The sequence below is a fragment of the Oculina patagonica genome, chromosome 2 (assembly GCF_052425735.1).
Source record: "Oculina patagonica isolate OP01 chromosome 2, crgOcupat, whole genome shotgun sequence".
Taxonomy (NCBI): Eukaryota; Metazoa; Cnidaria; class Anthozoa; order Scleractinia; family Oculinidae; genus Oculina; species Oculina patagonica.
In genome coordinates, this window is record NC_135759.1 from 295,546 (window position 1) to 320,822 (window position 25,277).

The following is a 25,277-nucleotide window of genomic DNA, read 5'->3' on the forward strand; positions in this document are numbered from 1 at the left end:
TTTGCTACCCTCAACAAAAAGTCAAAACGTAAAGATGTCCGCACACCGAGTACACTTTTCGGGTATGATGACGAGGTTGACAGCGGCGACGTTTTTAGCGGAGAACAGCAAGAACTTTTGGATCTTATCGAGAGGCAGGATGTTGCCGAGGTGAAGGAGTTCTTCGCTCGAGCGCCGGCTTTTGATGTGAGTCGAGGGAAGATAGGAAGAGTTGCTCTTAGGCTAGCTATTTACAACGAACGAGCGGACATTGCGGAGATTTTGCTTGAAAATGGTGTGCGGATAGGCAGTGCTCTTTTCTCAGCCGTCATTGAAGGTTCTAGGGAATGTGTTGAGCTATTTCTCGACAAGCGTTTCTTTAGTAGAGCTAGAGGCGACATTGGGCCAACTGATCGACGAGAGGGATTTTTCATGAGCCCACTGATGTTAGCAGTTCGACTCGAAGATCACGACATCATTCAGTACATGGTTTCCAATGGGTTTAGAATCGACCATCCTGATGATTGCCAATTGGAAAATCAACCAAGCAGTGAAAACCAAGAAGAAATGCAATTCTTGTTGCATATAAACTCTTACCGTGCACTTGCAAATCCTCTATACATGGGATATTCTTACCTTTATAACCCTGAAAGTGAGCACCCATTATTTGCAGCATTCACTTTGCACAAAACACTTGATCGTAAGGCCATAGTCGATCATGAATTCAAGAGAGACTATAAAGAACTCTCTGAGGGATGCGAAGAGTTTGCAGTTGGCCTTTTGGAGCAGTGCAGGACAATCGATGAAATTAAGATTCTGACCGACATTCGACCAGATGCTGTAGCTCACGAACTTTTAAAGAATGAAAGGCAGGATCTAAAGTTTCATGCAGCCACAGAAGAAGCCAAAGAGCTTGCATTCCTTAACATGGCACTGCGAAATAACAATGACAAGGTGTGTATGAATAATTTCCTTATACAGTTGAGCCACATGGCTGTCATATTTCATTTAATATAAGTTAGAGCTATTGAAGTGACCAAACGATTTATTGTTAAAGGTGTTGCACTTATGTGACAGACAGTCTACATCCCAGGCAAGATATTATTAAGTACCCAAAAAACAGAAACAAAGATTTGTTAGAATCCCAGGCACTATAGCCTAATGGTAAGTGTGCTGGACCTGGATTGAGTGGTCTGGATTAAGTACTGTAAAAGCCCTGCCCTGGGTCATTGTGATATAACCACAGGCAGACAAGTCTCTGTGTTTGAGGCCGCGTGACGTAAGCGTCACGGTATGCGCTATTTGATCCCATACATTCACTGTAATTTGTAACGATTGACCTCCACTTGAGTCAATGGATTGTTAGAAATGCCCCATAAAATACTGAATTTCGCATCTTTTTATCCCAAACTTTGATCTACTGTAAGCCAGATGAATAAAGTTCACTTACCTTTCATCTTTTGTGTGATCTTTTGTGTTTTTGTGGGGTTTTGAGGCCGTTAATTCCTCTATAGTCGTCACCGCCTCCAGCTAAAGTAAGAAAAATATAACCACAGGCAGACAAGTCTCTGTGTTTGAGGCCGCGTGGTGTAAGCGTCACGGTATGCGCTATTTGATCCCATACATTCACTGTAATTTGTAACGATTGGCCTCCGCTTGAGTCAACGGATCGTTAGAAATGCCCCATAAAATACTGAATTTCGCATCTTTTTATCCCAAACTTTGATCTACTGTAAGCCAGATTAATAAAGTTCACTTACTTTTCATCTTTTGTGTGATCTTTTGTGTTTTTATGGGGTTTTGAGGCCGTTAATTCCTCTAGATCAAAGTTTAGGGTAAAAAGATGCGAAATTCAGTATTTTATGGGGCATTTCTAACGATCCGTTGACTCAAGCAGAGGTCAATCGTTACAAATTACAGTGAATGTATGGGATCAAATAGCGCATACCGTGACGCTTACGCCACGCGGCCTCAAACACAGAGACTTGTCTGTCTGTGTTATAACCTAAAAGTCTCTTGTTTTATTTTTTAGGTTGTAGCTCATCCATATAGCCAGTTGAGACTCAACTTAGTCCTGCACACTGGAATCCCTGAAGTTAACTGTTGTAAAATATCATGGAGGAATAGAAACCTTCTGAGTAAAGTGATCTACAGTGTACGTCACACCTTGCTTTTCCCGTTCTTGGCTATCATCTACCTTTTTGCACCAACCTTACCATTGTCAGTTGGCTTGGCAAATCCAGTTGTCAAATTTATCAGTCATACAGGTTCCTTTGCAGTGTTTCTGGTTTTGCTCATCATCTCTGCCTTCCAAGATAAATTTCACACAACAGTGGACACTCCAAGTATTGTTGGTAAGAAATTATTGCTGCGTAAATGGCAGTTATTGGATGAAGGCTGTATGTGATAGTGAGAGCCCCAGGGAAGTGCTAATAAAAGAAGAAGGTACAAATGAAAGGCTCCACAAGTACAGTGTAACCCACCGCAAAATTAATAATCCATTTGATAAAATAATCACACAACATCATTTAAGTGGCCAGTTCTAGTTATGACCTCTATTGTGAAAACCTTTTTGAAGGATCATCACAAAGTGCGAGGCAGTGAGGCATGTGATCCATTTCAGCTAGCCTAAATAGCACTTTGGCTAACCTTCTGTTAGCTTACATCGTAGTTAGCTTGCGATAAGCCTTTTCATTTGGAGTAGGGATTTCTTCCTTGCACGCCTCACATGCCTTGCACGCCTTGCTGCCTCACACATCTGCAAGAATCCTTTTGGAATTGTCACTCAAACTCTGAGGACAAAATTAAGAGGACAAAATATTCTCAATCTACCTAAAGTGCAAACTACCAAGCACGGACTCAAATCTTGGCGATATTTCGCCCCTAAATTATGGAATAGCCTCTCAGACACTGCCAGAACTTCAATATGCTATAAAACCTTTAGAAGGGCGTTAAATGCTGTATAGATATTAATCGTCATCTTTAATTTTTAATTAAATAATTGTATATATTTTATAACTTTTAGCTCGTTTTTAATCAGGAAATACGTCGCACATATTTAAAGCTTTAGAATTGTATTCACTTTATTTTATTTTTATTTTCATTGTGGCTTACCTGTAAACTAGCTGGTGCGTTCCCGCAGATTTTGCTAACCATATCTGCGGGACGCATCGAAACCATAGCTAAGTGTAATGACCACATTAAACATTGTATTGTATTGTATTGTATTGTAATTAGAAGCTCTTGTAAGTGATCACGACCAACTTTGGGAATGACATCTTCGATAATCAACCTTAAGTTTGCTTTTTCTTTGCAGAGTGGATGACCTTTATTTGGGTGATTGGCCTGGCAGTTCAGGAGCTTAAAGTGTTTTACAGTCAGGGCTCCAACCTTTACCGGCGGCAGTGGTGGAATTTAGTCTCATTGCTCATGGTCACTGTCTTCGTACTTTCATACTGCTTTCAAATCATTGCTTATGGGTTAGTCGGCAGCTGGGCGGTCCTTGATCGGTTCCGCAAGTTTGTCCCCTCCTTTGGATACCAGCCCATCCTGATAGCCAACAGCTTATACGTGGTCGGCATGGTACTCAGCTTCTTTCACATCTCCAGCGCTTTCCAAGTGAATGCGACTTTTGGTCCCATGCAGCTGTCGTTGTACCGACTGTTCAGGGATGTGTTGAAGTTCCTGGTCTTCTTTGCACTGCTTTTTGTGGCGTTTGGGCTGAGTCTGAGAAAGTTGTACTCACATTATGTCAGTACACAGTATCAGTTAGCAAAGGCAAATGGGACAAGCAATGTAAAGGGTGGTGAAGGGCATCACTTTGCAAGGTATGCTCATGTTTTTTTTCTTATTGAGAAGGAGAATAGAATGCAGAATACAGCACATACAAAACTAAAATGGCCTCTACAGGCTATGCACATGATGGTACTACAGTGGAACCTGGATTTTTAAATCTCCAAAGGAAATGAAAATTAGTTCAATAAATGGGGAGTTCCAGAAATCTTGCAACAGGGGAGGGGTGGGAATAACATTGTGATGTTGGAGTGAAGCTTGCAAATCAAAGGGATTAGCTACTATTGGTTCGAGTTATTTGCAAAGAGGGTTGCAAAACTGGGGATTTGAGAAATTAGGATTGGGCTGTCTAATATTAATTTTAGTTGCCAATTTAGTAGCATTCACTATTATGCTAGAAGTTATAAATCTGATAAAATTTTTTTATTGATAATTAAAAAAGTATTTTGTACTTCTAAAATGATTACCGGTATATCCTGACTCTATAAATTTACTTACCAATTGTTAAGCATTTTATAAATTCATTTATGCAAACTGACAATTAATTGTAAGTGATTAGTACATGTATTGCAATCTGTGCGTCTTTCCAATCATCTTAGCCTGACGGTAGATTAGTCAGCTGGTTGTTCAGCCTGCCAGTCAGTCAGTTATATCCAGCTCACTCAATACTTGGTCCCTCTATATTTAATTCTCACTGGTAATTCTGTTTTGTAGGGTGGATAAAAGCATGGAGAGCTTGTTTTGGTCCCTGTTTGGCTTGACAGATTTAGAGACATTTGAAATCGACAAACCTGAGTTCCAAATAACACGACAGACTGGAGTGGCACTGTTTGGCTTGTATCAAGTTCTGATTGCAGTTGTAGCCATTAATATGCTGATAGCTATGATGACGAGGTCTTTTGAATCCATTGTGGTGAGATTTCATGTAGCTGCACTGCTTTTTTGATCAGACACCTACAACTGTATATAAGAGATATTGAAATCCAAAATTTCCTGAGGGAGTATGCCCCTGGACACCCCCCCCCCCACTAGTTGGCTCATACATGTACATTGTACTTCCACGTTTGACATTAAGCCCCCCCCCCCCAACTCAAATTCTTCCTGCGTGGTCCCTGTTGATATGTGTCACAAGTCTTGCATACTGCTAGGGATCAGCAATGTCGAAATCATCAAGTGTGAAGTAAATAGTAAAGATGGAATAATTTTAAGCTCGGTGATATATAATGAAGATGAATAGTTCAACAATGACATGAGCATGGGACAAAGAAAAAATCTGATTTCCCAACAGGGATCGAACCCATGGCCTCCCAGATACCAGTTAAGGTTTTTTTTAAAAAAGTCTTTCTTGGGAGTTTTGTTTTTTAATTTACAGGCTGACATGACTTGTGTTTCAAGTTATTAATATGTATTTCATTTTTCTGAAGGAAGCAGAAGATTTACACTGGAAGGTATCCAGGACTCGCATGTGGATGAACTGGGTGAACAAAGGGAGTGTGCTTCCTCCTCCATACAATCTTATTCCTAATCCTAAAGCTGTTATTCATTTTGTCAGGAGAATGAGAGACACATGCCGAGGATTTAACCAGGTTGGTCGTCGTTTGCATTACAGGAAGGGAATGGCAAGAAAGGAGGAGTAGGGGCAGGGAGACAGGAGGAAAACAATGGTGGGACAGGGGACAGAAAGAGAACACAGAAAACTGCAAGAAAGAGATTAAGCTGCAACCTCGTTCCCATGGTGTCTGTCTCCCTGCAAGGCTTGAGAGAGAGACCCTGGGAACAAGGTTGATTAAGCTCAAAAGGGGCAATACAAACACAGCTTATTTTCAACTAAAAGTTTATAAAGGTAAAAGAAGCCGACTTTTTGAGTGTTAGCCCTTTGTCTGAAGGAAAAATTGCTCTAACAAAGGGCTAAGATTTGGTAACAATGATTAATTATTGGCTAAGTATGTTTCTTTCAAGGTGGATTTCCACTGACGCGTAAATATTTACGTACGTAAAACGTGCGTTAAAAAAGATACGTAGACAAATTTCCACTGTCGCGTAAAAAGTAATAAAAAGCGTTTCCTTTTTACGCGCGTTGAACGTGCGTAAATGCCCGCCATACTGAATTATCAAGTTGGTGAATAGAGTGCGTGATTGTCGGCCATATTGGAGAAGTGAAACAATAAGTTGTTTTTCCTTTGGGAAAAAATCATTAACATTTTTATGCAAATATCTTGTTGTTTGACTCTTCCAACATGGCTGCCATGAAAACACTTTGTACCACACGCTAGAAAAAGAAATGCGTGAATATGACCAAGAGGCATTTTATAAATACTTCCGAAAGACACCATCAAGTAAAAAAAGATTTGAGGCGACCTTCCCGGATTCCCGGTTCAAAGCCTACGTGATCTGACGCCAGGGCGTTTTCTTTCACTACTGCGTTTGTGTAATTTGGTTCTGTAGCCAGTTCTATAGATTATTTCTTGAAATGTTAGACTTTCTCGATGAGAAGTGTTTCTACATCTGAATGTTTTCCCAAGTAAATCGATGGGCGATTTAAAACAAAATGGTTTCCCACATGGTAAGTGGTGTCATGTGACGAAATCCAAAAGTATGATTGGGTAAATCGTTGCGTAACCGCAGACAGCCGCGAAAAAAGTTGAACTCGGTTCAACTTTTTTCAAAACCCCCAAAATCGCTACGTGCGTAAACGTGCGCGTTACGTGCGTAAATACCTGGAAAAAAACGTGGCATTGGAAATTGGACAACGTAAATTCGACGCATGTAATCGCGCGCGTAAAATTTCATTTTACGTACGTTTATAATTTTTACGCGCGTTAACGTGCGTAAACAAAACGCGACAGTGGAAATCCACCTTCAGTCACCAATGCGGTACAGTTTCCTTCGAAGCTAATCACTTTGTTCACAAACACACTTTACCTTTGAATTCTCAAGAGATGAACTCATTATTTCTCCTAGCAAGATGAACAAAACCTCATGAAGACTGTTAATGAAAAATGAAGGGTCAGTAATTCTATAAAATTCCGGTTATAAGCCCTGGGCTTATACAACTTCGTAAGGGGTTTTGGGTGGGCTTATAAGTGGAGGGGCTTATATCCGGGAGGGCTTGTACTGTAAACGGAATAGAAACCGTTTTGAAACGGGCCACAGGAGTGTTGATCGAAATATGTTTTCAAAATAAAAACGCATAATAAAGCAACATTTAGCCATGTTCAGGGGGGGTCCCAAATGGGCTTTTCAGAATAAAGAGATACACAAGTAACTTAAAAATTAGTCAACTATTAAAATGAAATTAAAACAAACAAACAAAGGTAAAACAATTAGGTCTCTAAAAAATTTGAAATTAAGCTCCTCTTCAGGCAACATTTGAAGTCCTTTAGTGTTGGTTTCAACTTGAGAGTAGAGTCCAATAAGTTCCAGAGTTTAACTGTCCTGAAATAAAAGTTCTTTGTCCTGTGGCAGTTTTATACAAAGGAATATTATTTTAGCATTTGGGAGTTCCTCATTGTACGCTTGGTGATGGTAACTCTTTATTATAGGAAAGTTACATTCCAAGTGTGGCTACCAGCGGCCTGTAGGATTTTCTTTCTTCACAACTGGAATAACAAACTCAAGTCTTTCTGGGTTCTCTCTGTATTTTTCTATCAGGGCTTTGGAATAATAAAGACTTCATCCAGTGGTAGGTCTCACAGAAGAGACGTACTTATGCAGATTGTAGAGCGTTATTTGCACAAGAGAAGAGAAGACAGCCGACATGAGGAATCAGAGAACCTTAAAGACATCAAGGTGACCCAAGAGCTAATGTGGCAGGAACTGGGAAGGCGTGTGGAGGGATTTCCAAAATCACCAGTAAAACACATTTTCAGAAGGCTAACGTCAGCACAGGTACTGTACGGTTCCATTTGGTTTTCTAAAGGCAGAATGTTAAGAGGACATTGTCACGAGCTTCACTTCAAAAAAATATGAGCCTGAAGACGTATGGAATCCTACAAATAGTGGTCCAGTTTTGCTAAAAAATTTCTATGCCAGTGTACTGAAGCTATAAACAAGTGATATTATTGGGATGCCATCAGGAACTTTAGATCTCAATTTGAAAAAGTTAGGTTGATTTTTTTTCAAGTTCTGCCCTGTGGTATGGAAAAACAGCTAGAAACAAATAAAGGCTCCTTTCTTCCTTCAACAACAGTTTACTTTATAATTTTATCTTCATCTTGATGTTCTAGGCGCATTTTGTGTACGAGCGAGAGTACTTTGCCAATTTTCGTAACTTTTTACTGAAAAGCAGAAAATCCCCGTGACAGTGTCCCTTAGAGTTAAAAGTACTGTTATCTACACAACTGAAATGCAGATACCGGTACACTTAGCTTAGCTATTGAGAAACTATGTACTTATTTCGAGGAATCAGGCTGTAAAAGTACTTAGCGAACAGTCACGGTGTATGTACTGATGGCAGCAAGGTACAAGCCCGCTGACACGTGTGGCCTTCTCATTCAGTGAATAAGTTCCCGGTATTGCTGATAGTCAGGGAGGCGCGGTGGCCTTATCGTGTGTGCGCTGAAATCAGAATTAGATAAGATAAGATAAGATAAAATTTTATTGAACACTCCTAAAGAGGTTTTTCAGTGAACAATACATGAAGTTGAATAAAATGTAAAATTTAAAATGTGTACCCTAGTTATATATTATAAAAAATAAAAAGAAATAGAAAGAAAAATGCAAGAAATAAGAAAAAAAAATTAATTTAAAAACTCGCTGAGAAGCTTTGTCTTTGTCTAAAGAGTTCCATAGCTTTACTATTCTGTAATAAAATGACTTCTGGCCAGCAGTGGTTTTGTACAGGGAAATATTCAGTTGTTGTGAATTTCTTGTGGTTCTGCTTGATATTTGTTTCCTTTTGACAAATTGCGAAGTCAGATAGGTCGGGGCACAGCCCGTCATGCACTTAAATGCGAAAACAGCGTCTCGGAGGTAAAGCTGCTTTTTTACGGGAAGCCACCTCAAATTCTTGAGTGATGGAGTTATATGCTCAAATTTGAATGTACCACTAATTATCCGAGCAGCGAAGTTCTGAACGAGTTGAAGTTTTTGCACATTACAGGCAGTGGTGCTGGACCATACTGTAGAGCAATAGTACAACTTACTGAAAACGAGCGCGTTGATGATAGTCACTAATAGGTCGGATACAGGATGAAACTGTCGCTAAAATGTGGTTTTCAAATGACAGAGTGGGGTCGAATGTTACACCAAGATCTTTGATGGACTCTGACGGCAAGAGTTTCTTTCCGAGCAGCGAAAGCTTGAAATCAGATAGTCTACGGATCATCGGGCGGCTGCCAAAGATCATGAGCTTTGTCTTTTCAGGGTTAAGTAGAAGACAATTATCAAAACACCAGTTACGGATTAGATGTAAATCTTTTTGGATAGTGTCCTTTGCTTCGTCAGCATCATCAACTTTGAAAGACAAAAGAAGTTTGGTGTCATCCACGTAGCATTCGGTTGAACAACTTTCGCTGGTTGCTGGAAGGTCATTTACATAGATACTAAACAGCAGAGCCCCGAGTACGCTGCCTTGAGGGACGCCACAAGTAACGGGTAGAGCGTCTGATAGCGTTGAGTTTATGCGAACTACCTGAGATCTTTGGGACAGATAGCTAGAAAACCATGTTAACGCAGATGAGGAGAGGCCAACGTTCTTGAGTTTCTTTATTAGAATTTCATGCTTGATACTGTCGAAGGCCTTGCTCATGTCTAGGTACACTACTGCAGTAACTTTAGTTTGGTCAATCGCTCGTAAAATTGCGTCTGTAGAGGATATTAATGAAGTTTCGGTTGAATGCCACTTCTTGTTTCCGCTTTGATTAGATGCAAGTCTTTGTTTTTCAGTCAAATATGGTGTGAGCTGATCAAGTGCAATTTTTTCACACACCTTTAATAGATAGAATAGGCAAAAGTGAAATCGGTCTATTAATACTCGCTACTTCGCGATCGCCGTCTTTTGGAATTGGACATACCTCAGCCGTTTTCCAGACACTAGGGAAAACACCACAATTGAATGAACTGTTTATAATAGAGGTTATCGATGGAATGATAACAGGAGCAGATTCCTTTATGACACGGGATGGTATTTTGTCAGTGCCAGGTGCTTTGTTGTTAGCTAGCGACTTCACAACTCTTTCAACTTTACAGTACTCGACATCGCGAAACGTGAATTGTTCCGAGAGAGGGCATTGTATCGGAACAAAGGATGTGAAGGAGTGTATCCGCATTCATCAGCGAGTGATTCGATTTTCTTGAGGGTTGTTTCCCAACTGAGGTGAAAAATTGATTGAATTCGTTTGCTATAGTCTTGTCATCTTTACAAAAGCTTTTTGCGCTTGCTGATTTCTTTGGTATGCATGATCGGATGGTCTTCCACATAGTGTTAGTGTCATTTGCATTTTGCTGATCTGATCTTCTACAAAGGTCTTTTGGGCAAGTCGTAATTCCCATTTTACTTCGCGTCTAAAATTCCTATAGCCCGACCAAATGGCGGGATCGTTTGTTCGCCTTGCTAGTTTGTGCCAGTGATCTCTGGTTTTCATTAACGCGCGAATGTTATTGAGTTCTCTAGATCATTGTTTTGTGTTCTTGGGCATTACACTTAGTGCCTCAAATGGGTATCGGCGAATTAAATGCTGGGGGTAGCCTTATGATGGACTAGCATCCCATCCAGGAAGGAGTAGAAATACTAGTCATTTAATCCTCGGAGATTAGTGCTTGCTGTGCTACAATTGTGTGATAAATGGTACTGACATGTGTTTCAGTAGAAGCAATTTAAATCAGGCTGCAGACAATTCATTAATTTACTTGTTAATTTTATTTTTTTTTAGTGTTTGCAGAGAACAGAGGAAACGCGTTTGTGAGGAATAAATCAAGATGTCAAGGAGTTACCTATTCCCATAAAATATTCTATTTAGCAGATGCATGCAATGAATTAAATGTAAACTGTGGCTTTTCAAGAGCTTCAAAAATCGTTATTGCTGTCTTTGGTTATGACCAGGCTCAAAGTGAAAATGAAGCTACGAGAAATTGTTGCAAAACGTTGCAATTATTTATACAGTTGTGTATTAGAAGTTAGCGAAGACGTAGAGTGTATTTCACGAACATCTAAAGATCTCTAGAATCCCTTTCAAAGTAAAGTGTATTTGGTGTTTTTGGTCTCATAAGTTAATCTCATAAATTAATAGTTTTAGGTCTATGTCGTTTACGCAAGTGTAACAAGCTTGTAGTGGTAGAATGCAAAATTCTCACGCTATTGACTTGAGAAATATGTGGAAAGTAAAAATTGCATGACATCCTTGTACATGGCAAGTCTCCTTTCTTTTCCCTGTAAAACGTCCTCCTCAAACGTTTATCAGTAATGCATAGCACTATTGTGAATAAGCTTGCCTTGACTCTCGCTCATCAATCACTTTTGTTCACTATGCGGAGAGTTTATAATAGTTCTAAACGTTTTTGATATCACTGAATTCTAACAGTGGCTTGCCTCCAAAAGAAGCAAACACTCAAAAGTTATAACAGTTTTTAGTCTTTCTGAAGGATCCGGCCACTTAAAAGTAGCGATTCTTCTTGCAGTACCAATCCTTTTGGAAGTGAAAAGGAAGGGAACTTTTCGCCTATTGTGACTGATAACATGTATGTATAGTACAAGCACCCAACAATAGCACAATGCCAATAATATTTTCTGTGATTTATTAACAGGAACCTTGTAGAATTTCTACAAATTTGTGACGTAATTGTAAACAGAATTTAACTACCTGAAAGTAATGATTGTCCCCTACTTAGTAGCAACCACTTCAACCACTTCTCTGATCTGCTGTAACCGAGAGTAACAAACTCACTACTTTTGAAATCCTAAATGGTAACGGTTTTGACGAATAAAATTGGTACATATTACAGATTCACTTGTCCCTGCCTAATTTTTGAGTTGATATACATATAATTTCCATAATTCTTTTTTTTCTTGAAAGATATTGTTGGATAACCATGTTCATCCCATTGTGTTTTACATTTCAACACAACGTAACCCCATTTGACACAGGAATCTAGTTTGAAATCACAGAATGAAAAATTTCATTTGTGCTATCTACAGTCCATCTAGTAACTGTCTTGCTTTTGGCCCGGCTTTATTAGCGAAGAAATAAGCCGCCTTGTCAAGTCCAAGACCGTGAAGATAACGGGCATACTCAGTGTAAACAGCGTGAACAAGAGCAGCTAATAATGTGTCAAGGAAGATTATACATGGCAAATAACTATATCAATTTACCTTAAAAAGTGAAGAGCCACATTCAACCAGTGCGTCAGCTAATACGCTGAAGGTGTGAAATATCGATTGATTTTATTTTGCACGAGCAGTTCACGAAGTAAGACGGTGTGACTTAACGCGTGAAGTATCGCAACAGAACATTTCCCAGCCATTTTACTAGCCTCGCGCGTCGTGCTCGCGTTAACTGGCGCTTTCCGCCAGACGGGGAAAATGAACCTCGCGCTTTACTCAGAGAGCATAAAAAAAGCCTCTGCGCTCGTTTAAAGGAAATCAAAACTCTTCGTCACAAGAATCAAATAGATTGACTTAAAGTACGTCCTCATCTCTTCCAATACATCAGTAACGCTTGTCAAGCTTTACTCCAAAAGAATATTGTGCAATGAAAAGTAAAGACGTAAAGGATACTGTTCTTTTCTTCAGTTGGCGAAAGAAAGCCATATTCCTGACAGGCTTCTGCAAACAACCCTGCTCGGTCAAAGTAACGCATGCTACAAACAAAATAAAGGACAATTTAAGTTCAGCGTCATAACAACAATTTAATAAAAAAAAAACTCTCATCCCCCTACCCCTCCCCCCACATACCTGTAGAGCATATCCAGAGCCTTGTAGAACTTTCCCAAAGACAACAACACTAACACAGCCTTGCTCTAGAAGAAAATTACAGCTCAAGTTAGGTTTACAAAATGTACAACAAAATAAAACTATTATACAACCCCTTTTAGTACTCACAGGAAATAGAAGATACTTAATGTGTCTATATATGGAGTTATGTTACGTGAACCTACAAAACAGCCATAACACAGGTCAAAATTGGGCTTCATTCTTCGCGCATTTGAATGTAAAATGGATATTTGCGCTACATGTCTGTTCGAAGAGACAAATTAATGCGGGTCGACGGAGAAGAATCCAGCTAGTGACAGGGTGGGGGGCTTGAACTTGGAACCTATGGATTTCAAGAACAGGCCCTTAACCACTCAGCCACACTGCCTCCCGATCCTGTTAAGGTAGTTTTACACAACGGTGCAATGTCGACATTTACAAAATATTAAATTCAGTCAAAACGTACTGACCTGTTGACTTGTGTGTGTACTGGAAAGGTGTTCAATCCATCTCCGCATTACCTCGGCACAGTCAGGATAGTTGAGAGTTGCCTGAAATTATGATCAAATATATCACGTACAAAAAGTGACGAAAGCATTTCCAAAAATTTTGAGATACAAACGAGTTATGCACCTATCAATGTTAAGCCCGAGGGGGGGGGGGGGAATTTGATCGTGAGGTAGGTCCCCAGGGTAGGGATTTTGATCGTACGTGATGGCCCCAGGGTAGGGATTTTGGACATATATGAAGGTTTGAAGGGACATCTGACCACCTTTCATGGGGATTTTGACCAATTATTTTGTCCCGGGAGTGGGGAATTTGACATTTTTTTATAGAAAATGTCAAAATCCCCACCCCTTGCCCGACCCCCCCCCCCCCCCTCGGGCTTAACATTGATAGGCGCATTACCTTTGCGAGCCAGGCTGCTCGATCCCATTCCCCATACGTCTGAAGATAACGGCAGGCATCCAGTCCCTTGTCAATCAAACACAGCAACTGCACGCCCTCTGTAGACAACAGAGTGAGAAATATAATAATCAGCCAACATTTACTTAGCCTGCGAACGCAGACGTATTTCCTGCTGTCGTTTCTCTTTGCCGGAAATACGTCTGCGTTCGCAGGCTAACATTTACTCTCTTAGATTACAAGTTACACAAAACTGTTGCTAAGCCTATTCACTCGTCATAACTGTGTAACTCCAGTAACCCCCCCCCCCCCGGATGGACTTGGTGCGTGCTAATTCTAATCCTTTAACAGCATTGTATGTAAGTCTTCTTGGTAATAAAGTTGTTGTTGTTGTCAACAGTACCAGTTGGCTATCAAAACATCGTGTTTGTAAGAGGGGTTGGGTAGCAGCTCTAGCAAGATCTCACATGAATGGCTCGCTACCCTTCGAACAAAAAACAAACAACGGGAACAATGCCCCTTGCCCCCAAAACAATAGCAACTGCTACACTAGGGGGGCAGTAGAATTCTAAGCTAACGAAAACTGTTATACTACTGTCTAGGGACCCAAAACATGCTCTTGGGGAAAGGTTTATGTAGTCCTGCTGTCCTTAGACAGCATCCCTAGCTTGATTTAACACTTATCATAACCATAGTAACATAATAAAGCTCACCCGCTAGTTTGCCGCTGGCGATAAGATTTGTTGCTACAAGTTTTATGGTGCTTTGTGAAGCGCCTGACGAGCGAATAGTTGCCACCAGACAAGCTCTATGGAGAGAAAGATAAAATGACAGTTAATAAAATTTGCTGAGAAGAAAGGATGATTCCCGCTGAGAAAATATTTAGGGAGAATGAAGGCATTGCTTAGATGTTATTAAAGGAATTAAACCGATTACAAAACTCGCAGCGAAGAGAAATCAAGTTTAAATTACTTCTACGCACTTGTAATATTACAAAACTATTAACTGTAATTATTATTAAAAATAATATTGTCACTTTAAATTCACAGTGTTTTTTTAACACATTGACTGAGATGTAACTTCTTTCAAAACCAGAGTTAAGACCTTTAGAAAATTGTAACTAGTTGCCAGTCTGAATTGAGATAATGATAAATTGCGCATAAAGGCTGTGTCGAAGTTATTTAAAGGTCAAAAGGATAGTTTACCTGAGAGAGTCCACATAATAGTTGTCATTAACAGCATCTGTCTCTAGGAAAAGCTGCACTGCTCTGTCAGCCTACGAAAGGAATCAGAAAAAAAATCAAAAATCATCATTTCTTTCTTTTAATAGTTTTCCACAGATCAACCAAACTAATGTGGCTTACTAAAGTGGAGCGTGTCACTGATGTCTTCGTGGCTTGTCACCGCTATCGTTTTAAAATACAATTTTACAACAATGTTCGTACCTGTCCTAGCAGCACAAGAGTCTCTGCACATTTCCTTGTGTGATCGTATGTTGATCTTTTGCTGTCGTGAAGAGCGAGACGGTCCAGCTGACTTCTCTGAGAAAAAAATCGCTAATAATTAAAAAAAAATATGTTCATAGATCACTGGGCATTGCACAGTGAGGGGAGGGGTAAGGGTGTTTTCCTATACCAGCCAAATGATCGTCCAATCAAATCACCTCTTACCTGAAATGCATCCGTGTCACTGATGATGTCATAGCAAGTGTCGAGGGAGACTGGGTAGCAACAGCAGCTTTCATTCTCACTCGCACCAGTCTCTTCTGGGCCACACAGTTCAAGATCATCGTCAATTGACAGTAGATCCAGGCTCCTGGCACTGTAACTCCGCCTGAGTTTGGCTGTGGCCTCGGATGGGTTGAACAGATCAGCTGAATATGACCTTGCACGGTTGTACAACGGCTGATGTTCGGTCTGGAATATAAACGACAACCAACAGCATGCAAGACCGTTAATGATCTAATAAGCGCCCGAGGCGTCTAGGGGAGGCGTTAAATAGGTACGAGGCGTTTATTAGAGAGAGGCGTTTATTTCACTTAAAACTGTGACAACGTCAACAAAACAAATTGGATGGGTAGTTTGCTAGTGGAGTACGATACAAAACAGAGTTTGTGGGTAGCAAACTAATCTATGCTGCGCTAATACAAAACCTAGAGATGTCGTTCACAGTTCGATATCGACGTTTTCATCGTCATCGGGGTCAAACATGTTGGCGTTGTTGGCCTCTTCGATGTCCGAGTCAGGCAAGAAACTTACAATTTTGCGTGATTTTATTATTTTGAGCATTTCCTTGCTTTTTGAGTTGATAGTTTTTACGTATTCTTGGAGGGGGCGTCTATTAGGCACGGGGCGTTTATTAGAGGGGGCGTCTAATACAAACTTTACACTTCAGGAGAGGCGTTTATCAGATACGAGGCGTTAGCACTTTTCATTTAGGCTAGATGAACTGTGGTTATGCAGCACTTTGTGAGGATTCAGACAAATCTTGTTAAACTACGTGTAATCGCAGGATATCTGTTAGGTAAAGAGGACGGACAACCTTACCTTATGTTTTGAACACAAGAGTCTCGCCTTTTCCCGTCTGAGGTAGTGAAGGGCAACATCCCAAAACACTGTTTCTGCTTCATCTCCAAATAAACTGAAATGTGGAGTATGACGAAATGAGGTATAACTTCTAAAATTCACGACATTTGAAAACTAGGTTAAGTCACTGGCAGCTAGTGGGAGTACCAGTCTACTTATAAGCAAGCCACGTCATGTAACTCTCATCAGGTCTCTCTGACCTATGACAATCAAGTCCATGGAGGTATTAAAGAGGTTTTTGTTATAATTTAAAAAGGTTAGCTAGAAAAGCAAGATTTCTTGCTGTTTCATAACAAACTTACTGTGCTGCAAGGTAACACTTCTGTGCAGTTCCCAAAGTTGAATTCTTTAGCAAATCTGCAATATTCCTGAAGAAAACCAAAAAATGATGACTATCTGTTAACCGATGCCTGGTTTCTTAGTAGCATGTCTGAAATATGGGCTTTAGAACATACTCCTTCAAGATGTTTTTAGCTTTGGCTGACTCTTCTATCGTAACACTTACTTGTAGAAGGTGAAGGCGGGGAGGTCAAGCTCGAAGGTGTTGTTTTAGCCCTGGCCAAACGGTAACGTAAGTGGACGCAAGCAGTCACAAGTCGAGCTTGCGTACAGACTTGCGTTCGCTGGCCAAACGGACTCTTAAGTTTACTCGCAGGTGCACGCAAGTTGTCAAAAAAGCCAGTTCAATGCTACTGCGCGCGCTGCACTTCGTACTTGAAGTAAACAGCAAGACTTGCGTTGGGTGGCCAAACGGTGAAAAACTTGCGTTGACTTGCGTGCAAATTTGATCTCGACCACCAAAGTGAATGTAAGTCAAAGCAAGTGCACGCAAGTCCTGGTTAAACGGCAACGCAAGTGGACGCAAGTTTTCAACTTGCGTCTACTTGCGCCTCCGTTTGGCCAGGCCTTTATGGTGTAACCTCTCCTCAGTTACCTAAATACTGCGTCACAATGGTAAGTTTAAAAACAAAAGCTGTGGTGACATATTTTTCACATCAAGACAAGGGCATGTCTTATACTTACGGTGGAATCATTTCAAGTTGATCTTGAATTGCTTTCAGTGATTCTTCTTTCTTTATTTCCCTAAAGTATTTAAGGTAAGGTAAAGGTAAGGTCATCTAAATGAAACTAACACTCATCCCTTTATATGCATGAAGCAACTGGATCGGCCTTATGTGTGGACGTGCACAAAGAGGATTAAGCAAGTAAGTAACTAACTACTTTAGGTTACCCCAGCAGCATTTTATTGCCTTTAATACTAATACTACAGTACCCATTTGTGCAAAAATGATTTGTTAGCCAAAAAAGAACTACACGTAACTGTACAAAATAAAAACTACAGATTAATTTTTTTCTCTATAAAATCTGATTGCTTATTTTATTTTTAACTTCACGTTAACTGAATGTTGAGTGTTATGAAGTGAGAAAAAAGAAACGTTTTTGCAACAGCTACTTTACACATAGCAAAATCAATTAATAATTAATATCTTACAAGTCTGTAATGTCTGTAAAAGAGTACTGGTCCCTTCCCAGTGAGTGCTGCAGAATGGACTTTAGAATAAGACTTGTTTTTGGCTCCATGATGTGAGGGCACCACAAAGGACCTTAATGACAAAAAAAGGCCAGTTAGTCAAGTGATCACAAGCAAAATAACTTATAATAATAAAACTGTGATTTGAGAATTGTACTAATTGGAAGGAGTACAGACAACTTAAGCAAAGGAACATACCATCTAGGTCCATCTGAGCCATAGCTGAGGAAGAGGTTTTGAGGTCCATAGTCATAACAAGAATGGCTCCATTGGAATGGGTGGCTATTGGCAGATCTGATGCAAGCCAGTCCATGTCAACAAGAGGCGGAGAGTCCTTGGGCAGTTTATAACTACTGTAGATCTCAAACTTATGGAAAACAAAAGATAGAATTTAGTAAAAAAAGAAAATATAAAATTCATGTAATTGTACTGCGGATATACATTTTAAGCAAATGAAGGATCATCGCAGTAATGTACTAAACTTAAGCAGTTGAGAAAAGCAATAGCCTGAAAAAAAAAAAAAAAAATCTGAATTTTTTTTTCCCCAGGCTTGCTTTTTTCAAGTACATTACTGCAATGATCCTGCATTTGCTTAAAATAGAATTTAGTGTTAACCTACTTTTAAATGATAAGGAATGTTTCAGCCAACATGTGACTAAAATGCAAGGTATGTACTAGAATGTAACAAAACCTGCATGAAGGCCGGAACACTGAGGCACCCCAAAACAAGCCAGATTAGTTTAGGGTTAAGAATTAGGCTCTAAGGTTAGTGGATGTTACCAGTTTAATGGCTGGTGCTTGGTGGTTTTTGTGTTAACTTTTTCAAGGGTGTTCTGGGTTCGGTTGTTTTGGACTGTTCAAGTATTTCGTGCTACAGTACCAATGTACAATGTAGCACAAGTCTTAAGCTCAAGTTATAATAACCTTTCAATGCTATAAAATTAAATACCACAGTAACTAAATTTAAAATACCTTTTGTATATCCCAAATATCAATTCCGTCACTAAAGAGGGCAGCAAGCTTGTTGTTCCCTCGGCCAGGACCAAACTTGATTTTCTTGATGTGACCTCTGTGTGTTGCTATAGATCTGGTAACATTACAGACAACAGGAACAGAAAGTATAGAGGAATCCCAATTTCTCTAACTTCCTGACTACTTGAACCCGTCATTTCCCTTGGATTTGCTCCACTTAGTCCCACACTACAATTTTATCCCTGTTTTCTCAAACTCCCGATTTCCTCAAAACCAATTTCTGTAAATTTCCCTCTGAGGTTCAAGAAATTGGGTTTCTGTTATAAAAGATAAATCCTTAATTTTCTAGCTAAAACTATCACTTTCTGGATGAACACAAAAGGAGACTGTAAATCATCACGAGATGAAGGTTCATTTGCAATATTGTCTATCAGTGAATAGTAAATAATGGAAGAACAAATCAAATTACAAGATGTGCAAGACAACACTAAAATTTAGTCTTGTAATAAGTGTCTACTATAAAAAAAATAGTGTATACCTTGTTACCCTGGCCTTCAATTCCCAAATGCTCAAGTTGCCATCAACATCACTCAAGACCAACAAATCACCTTTCCAAGCTATGTAGGTGACGACACCAAGGGTACTCTGGGGGAGTGAGGAAAGGAACTTATTTGTCACTGCTGCATAAGACAGTTAAGATTTTCACTCTGACTACTAAATAAAAAGAACTCCATATAAATTTCTTTAACAGAATCCATACTTACATCACACTGAACCTTAGAGCCATCTTTGATAACTGTGCCTTCCACAAGAAAATGATACAACAATCTGTCTTGATCCACACACACAAAGTGTTCTCTTATCCAGGACTGAAAACCAAGGAGAAAGTAATAATAAAAGTACTTAAACTTCAATGAAAATGTCCTATTCGTCAATTAAACAGTTTGGCACAATACAAAGATAGAAAATAAACATTGTCTCTAGCATTTGTCTGTGGCTGAATTGTTACTCAAGAAAGCCAGATCCCTTAAGCCAAGATTTCAGTGACACAACAAGCAACACAAGAGGATCAAACTACTGCCTTACCATAGCTGTTGGATAAAAAGCCTTCCATATTCTCATTTAGTTTAAATAGCTCTAGAATTAACTTTGCAATGGTTGTGAGTGAGTTTCCCATCCATAACATATTTGTAATAGCCTCAGAGAGTTGGGTGTGTGAGAGGGGAACACTTCTACCTGTGTCGCTGTGTGGTCTGTCTTGCTTGGGTCCAAAACATTTGCCGCAATGCCAGAGGGACTCATCTCAAGCTGCTGACTCAGCTTTTTCTTTAGGTGTTTGGAGTGATGTGATGGAGACCATTCCTAGTGAAAAGACAAAACTAGACTGCAATAAACCATTTCTCTGTCACATAATTATACCAATATTCAAAATTAAATAACGTAAATTTATAATATTTTGACTAAATTTCAAAATTCTGAGGAGCAGATACCAGCACATTAAAGAACTGTCCATTAGCTTCTATTTGATTGGTCACACACTAGGATTTTCAGACTTGAAGTTTTATAAAACAATCTTGTACAGCATTACAAAGACCTACATGGCCACATGACAGTAAAACTGAGTGCCTTTGTTGGAACGTTCACATACTTCAACTTCAACTTAATTACTTCCATCACTTACATAAATAATTTATACTGGTGAGTTTCAGTTCATTTTCAGACTTTTATGACTTAAAAAGTAAGAACATAGAAGGGTTTCCTGTTTAAAGTGACAGACAAGTTTGGATGTAAGGATAAAATTTAAAGGATTTACAAAATTATGACTTTTTAAAACATACCAAAGCTGTGACTGATGAAAAGCTTGATGGCATCTCTCTGAGGACTGTAAGGTTCTTTAGATCCCACAGCTGCAGTGGCCTGTCTTTGATTATGACGAGAAAGTATTGCCTGTCATGCGCAAGAAATCAGGTAAAAGGTTAAGTCGCATTCAAGCTTATTGCCTCATCAGGTCGGCACTTATCTCTGGTTCCTGTAGCATAACAATGACTTACAACAATGACTTTCAACTAGTAATAATCATCTATTAGAGGAGTGCGTTTCATTTAATGCACACACCTCCCTAGGATTTTGATAAACCATTTTCAACAACATGTTGACTAAATTGAAAGAATAGTAAAATTTAATTTTCAACAGTAGGGTTAACCGTACAAATCAAAGCGCCAATGAAGGTTTACGTTGATAATTATGTGCAATGTTGTGTGCTATAAGTCCATGTGATACGTGCATTAAATCGAGGTCAATAACATGAAAGCGAGGCATTTTGCTAACTCCAAAATTTCCCTTGGTATAATTAAGCAGGACACCCAGTATATGCACAGGATGCCACATGAAACTAAGAAGGCATTCTCTTTGGTTGAATGCAATAAAATTTATTATTAAGTAGTCACCTGAGATGAGACACCTTGACGGCTTCCACAGACGATTCATCTGCTGCCTTGCCAAGTTCAATGGGAGTTGTTTGACCTGTAGACAAAAAAACTCTTTAGACTTGCATGAATTTATATTCATACTTTAAAGAAAAGATTAATAATCAATATATAAAAAGGAGAGTTAGAAAGAGTTCAGCTTCTTAGCCAGATTCAACACCCTGACTAGGAGGATCTCACAATTTAAGGGCCATGATTAAGCTATTACACTAAAGCTACAATGTAGGCTCACACTAGGGGACTAGTCGCAGGGAATAGTCGCAGGGACTTATCCCTTAGTGTGTACACACGTCTAGAAAATTGACCGATTTGTGGGACTATTGGTCCCTGCGACTAGTCCCAGAAATCAAACCAGCTTAATTTGTGGGACTTGTCACAGGGACCAAAAACATGGTCCCTGCGACTAGAATTTTGATGCAAAATACGAGTACACACTAGGGGACTGGTCTCCAAAGCAAGTCCCTGTGACTAGTCCCCTAGTGTGTGCCGACCTTAAGAAAAACATTTCCTCTGTGGATGTTGAAACATCAAGAAAAATTACTGTAAGCAGCTTACATTGCATGAAATTAAATATTAATAATATAATATACCAGTTCTTATGCTGACAAGTTGTAATTCATTCTTGGATGTACTCCCAGAGGGCTGAGCCCACGAAAAGAAACTCTCCAAGTTACTCCAGGTAATTCCTCTGCAAGAACATTAAACAGGAAAATACTTAATAATTTCTTAAAAATGCTTAAATGGGCATGCCGTCACAGTTAAGACAGCCTAGATCATAGGCTGTGTTAGGATGTTATGATACTTTCATGACTCAAGTAGAAGACTGAATTAATTACAAGAACATTAAACAGGAAAATACTTAATAATTTCTTAAAAATGCTTAAATGGGCATGCCGTCACAGTTAAGACAGCCTAGATCATAGGCTGTGTTAGGATGTTATGATACTTTCATGACTCAAGTAGAAGACTGAATTAATTACAAGAACATTAAACAGGAAAATACTTATAATTTCTTAAAAATGCTTAAATGGGCATGCCGTCACAGTTAAGACAGCCTAGATCATAGGCTGTGTTGTTGTTGGATGTTATGATACTTTCATGACTCAAGTAGAAGACTGAATTAATTACAGGTTATCAAAGGTTTCAAAAAGGTTAAAGCTGAAACAAGTTGCTCACTTCATAATTAGACTTTTAGTTAGTCAGTTAACCAGTAAATTAGGTAGTTTAGTTAGACAGTTAGTTAGTCACTTAGTTAATTAGTTAAGTTAGTTAGTTAATGAGTTAGTTTTTCATTTAAAGGTTTTAATGATTCTTCGTTTTTATTTCGATTTTTTACAGCTTAGCTATTTTTTTTGTTAGTATTTCCTTTTATCACTGATGTAAATTTTTAAAGTAAATTTCACTTTTAAATAATATTTTTACTGTAAAGTGCCATGAGCCATGGATATGGCGCTATGTAAATCTTTATTATTATATTATATTGTTATTACTTCACTGCTCCAGTGTGAATGGTATATTCTCTGGTTAGCAAGCCAGTTCCAAGGTTAAAAACTTGAATGCAACCTTGATTGTTTCCTAGGAAAATAATAGAAAAAATTACCTTATGGTTATAAAACAGTTTACAAATAATATTCACTGCATTGCTTGACTATTTAAAGTCCAATTTATCTACCCAGCATTTGCTGGAACAGACAAGAGTTTAAACAGCAGGTCCATCAATTTCAAGCCCTTTAAATTCTCTAAAGTTAATCAAAATTTGATCATCCATTCAATGGACAATTTACTATCTCTCAGTCTCTGTTCTATATCCAATCTATTTATGACTCCTTGACCTACCAACTGCTATGAGTGGTTTGTAATTTGCCCAATTTTTTGTCGTCAAGGGTGGACACATGACTGAGCAGGTTGGCGGTGATGACACACTGCTAGACAAGGTCATCATGATGAACTTGAAATGACCAGAATTTGGAATCACGCTTCCCAAGGTAAGAGGTGGTTGAATCACATCGGCAAGCGTCAACTTAGGATTTATGTTACACTGCAAGTGTTCTTGGCCTGCATCACATGGCATTGAAGCTTTCAAAGCTTCTTCTGACATGAGTGATGACTCCATAGTTTGAAGCCTTGTAGCTTTTAATTCCCATATGATCATCCTACCGTCGCTGATCAACAAAGCAACTTTTCTTTCACTGAGTGGACAACACATGAAACCAAATAAACGGCTTGACTTGCTGAGACGCAGTGGGTCTGACTGGCATTTGTTTTCATAAATTATATCCACGGATGCATTTGTGTCATTACTAGCTTCATCGCCAGGTTCAACAAAATAAGGATTGTTTGCCACACGTCTACGCACTCGCATAATCACACTGCCATTTTCATGCAAGCACATGAGAACATCACGCTGCTGGCAAGGGATAACTTGGAGAAAGGCTGGACTGTTTCTTTCCAAACTAAATGAACAGACGGCTTGGTTGATTTCCATGTCTAATATCATTACTTCTTTGGGAAACAATGCCAGAAGATGATGACGAGCTGAAGGGAGATATGCGAGCTGAAGGCAGTCGCTAAGGGCAACGCTCTCCTCTCCAGTTCTGAAACAGGAAAATAGGGATATTTTAGCCAAAACCTGACATACATTTTAGATATACCTTTTAAAGTAAACTGTATTTCTAGCATATTAGATGGAATGTACACTAGCAAGTGTAGTGCAGAACTTAGAACACTATCCATGTAAAACTCATCATCATCATCATCATCATCATCTCCGCCATGTAAAATTGACATCTTCTTGTTGACATCTCATTCCTCTGCTTCCCAGTAGGGTTCAGTGGCAATACTAGTTTCCGTTTCTGTAAGAGGCATTATTTTTCGGAAGAGGTTAGCAGCCCACTACCAAACTTCAACCTGGAGGAACAGGGGCTGTTCTTTGTCTGGCCTCTACCCTTCGACGAATCCAGTAGTCATTGCATTGAGTCATTGAGACATGCAAGCTTTCCCACCATGGCAAGGTGCCAGCCCAAGGTTTAGCCATGTAAGATAAGGAGAAAACATTCCGTACCTGTTTTTTGATTCACCTCCTGCCCACATTCTCATCCTGGATAATGCTGACTTAGGTGTCGACGGTTTGGCTGAGTTCTTACTGTCCTGTCCAGTTGCAGGTGAACCTACAAAACTGCCGCTTGGTGATGTGGAACCAGAGCTTGTCAAGTAGAATTTGCGGCCATTGCTTTCTGGTGCTCTGTTTATGGAAAAGTCATTGATGAAGAGAATCCAGTCCTGGCACATCACTGAGAATGAGAAGGAGAACCTTTTTCAGTATTAGATCTGCTGCAAATGATTAATATTAGAGGGCTCGGAAAAAAAGTCATGCAGTGTTGTTTAGTGCTTCATGGCTAGGTAGCTATATTAAAGCCTCAGAGTTGGTAGCGTCCTTTTCTGAAGCTCTTTGGGCTTCTCAGTTGTCACGCACTCCTCTGAGGCTCTCAGGGAGGAAAGGTTGCATGATTAGCCCAATGGATGTTTGTGTAGACAGCTACAATGTTGGTGATCGATGCAGAACTCATAAACATTTTGACTCTTTTATTCTTCAGTAATGATGATCAAAACTTATTTTTTCCTTGTTTAATCAATACATTGATAAGCAGACAAGTGATGGGAAAAAAGAGATTCATCAACATTGGGATTTGTCCCAATGCACCACCAAATTCAAAGAACTAACATAAAAAATGTATTGAATAGATTTCGCCAAACCTATAAGTGGAGCACCCCAGTTATTTTCTTAGATTTCCTTTATTTAAACCATATACAGGGAAAAATAGATCTAGTAGAAAACCATTATTTGGTCAGTGGTCAACTTCAGAAAAGCATGTGACCTTGATGAGTTCTGCACCTGAGCCTGCAATATGGTCATGTGATACTGGTCAGCGGATAACATGTCTTGACAGCTGTCAATTGAACATAACATGGATGTCCAATATCAAAGATGTAAGCTGACGTTAGTTAACCTTAACAACCCATTTCTGGAGTATGGCCGCCATGTTGATGTCGCTAGGCGCACGTGCCCACGAACCATGCCACTAGCCAAGATGATCATGAAAAACCAAAAGCATGGTTCT

At 39.4% G+C, this 25,277-nt stretch overlaps 2 protein-coding genes across 2 annotated transcripts in view; one reads left to right on the plus strand and one right to left on the minus strand.

Annotated features, from left to right (window-relative positions):
- Nucleotides 1–11,714, plus strand: LOC144640381 (short transient receptor potential channel 5-like; the record flags this gene model as incomplete). The annotated part of the gene is made up of 7 exons (XM_078499551.1): nt 1–933; nt 2,012–2,333; nt 3,296–3,806; nt 4,486–4,684; nt 5,196–5,357; nt 7,423–7,659; nt 10,644–11,714. Coding segments are annotated over 7 exons (2,397 nt in total), but the record flags the coding sequence as incomplete, so codon positions are not given.
- LOC144642452 (WD repeat-containing protein 11-like) overlaps nt 11,483–25,277 on the minus strand; it is a 16,907-nt gene continuing 3,112 nt past the window's right edge. The window contains exons 5-28 of the mRNA XM_078501408.1: nt 24,221–24,449; nt 22,996–23,753; nt 22,650–22,734; nt 21,750–21,847; nt 21,121–21,196; nt 20,512–20,620; nt 19,910–20,035; nt 19,438–19,542; nt 19,212–19,318; nt 18,674–18,788; nt 17,900–18,068; nt 17,663–17,774; nt 17,194–17,253; nt 16,473–16,538; nt 16,132–16,225; nt 15,256–15,501; nt 15,031–15,126; nt 14,791–14,861; nt 14,299–14,393; nt 13,589–13,686; nt 13,150–13,230; nt 12,662–12,726; nt 12,485–12,567; nt 11,483–12,027 (exon numbers count right to left, since the gene is read on the minus strand). Coding sequence (XP_078357534.1) covers nt 11,900–12,027; nt 12,485–12,567; nt 12,662–12,726; nt 13,150–13,230; nt 13,589–13,686; nt 14,299–14,393; nt 14,791–14,861; nt 15,031–15,126; nt 15,256–15,501; nt 16,132–16,225; nt 16,473–16,538; nt 17,194–17,253; nt 17,663–17,774; nt 17,900–18,068; nt 18,674–18,788; nt 19,212–19,318; nt 19,438–19,542; nt 19,910–20,035; nt 20,512–20,620; nt 21,121–21,196; nt 21,750–21,847; nt 22,650–22,734; nt 22,996–23,753; nt 24,221–24,449 — 3,272 coding nt within the window. The 3' untranslated portion in view covers nt 11,483–11,899. The remainder of the gene's footprint in view (nt 12,028–12,484; nt 12,568–12,661; nt 12,727–13,149; nt 13,231–13,588; nt 13,687–14,298; nt 14,394–14,790; nt 14,862–15,030; nt 15,127–15,255; nt 15,502–16,131; nt 16,226–16,472; nt 16,539–17,193; nt 17,254–17,662; nt 17,775–17,899; nt 18,069–18,673; nt 18,789–19,211; nt 19,319–19,437; nt 19,543–19,909; nt 20,036–20,511; nt 20,621–21,120; nt 21,197–21,749; nt 21,848–22,649; nt 22,735–22,995; nt 23,754–24,220; nt 24,450–25,277) is intronic.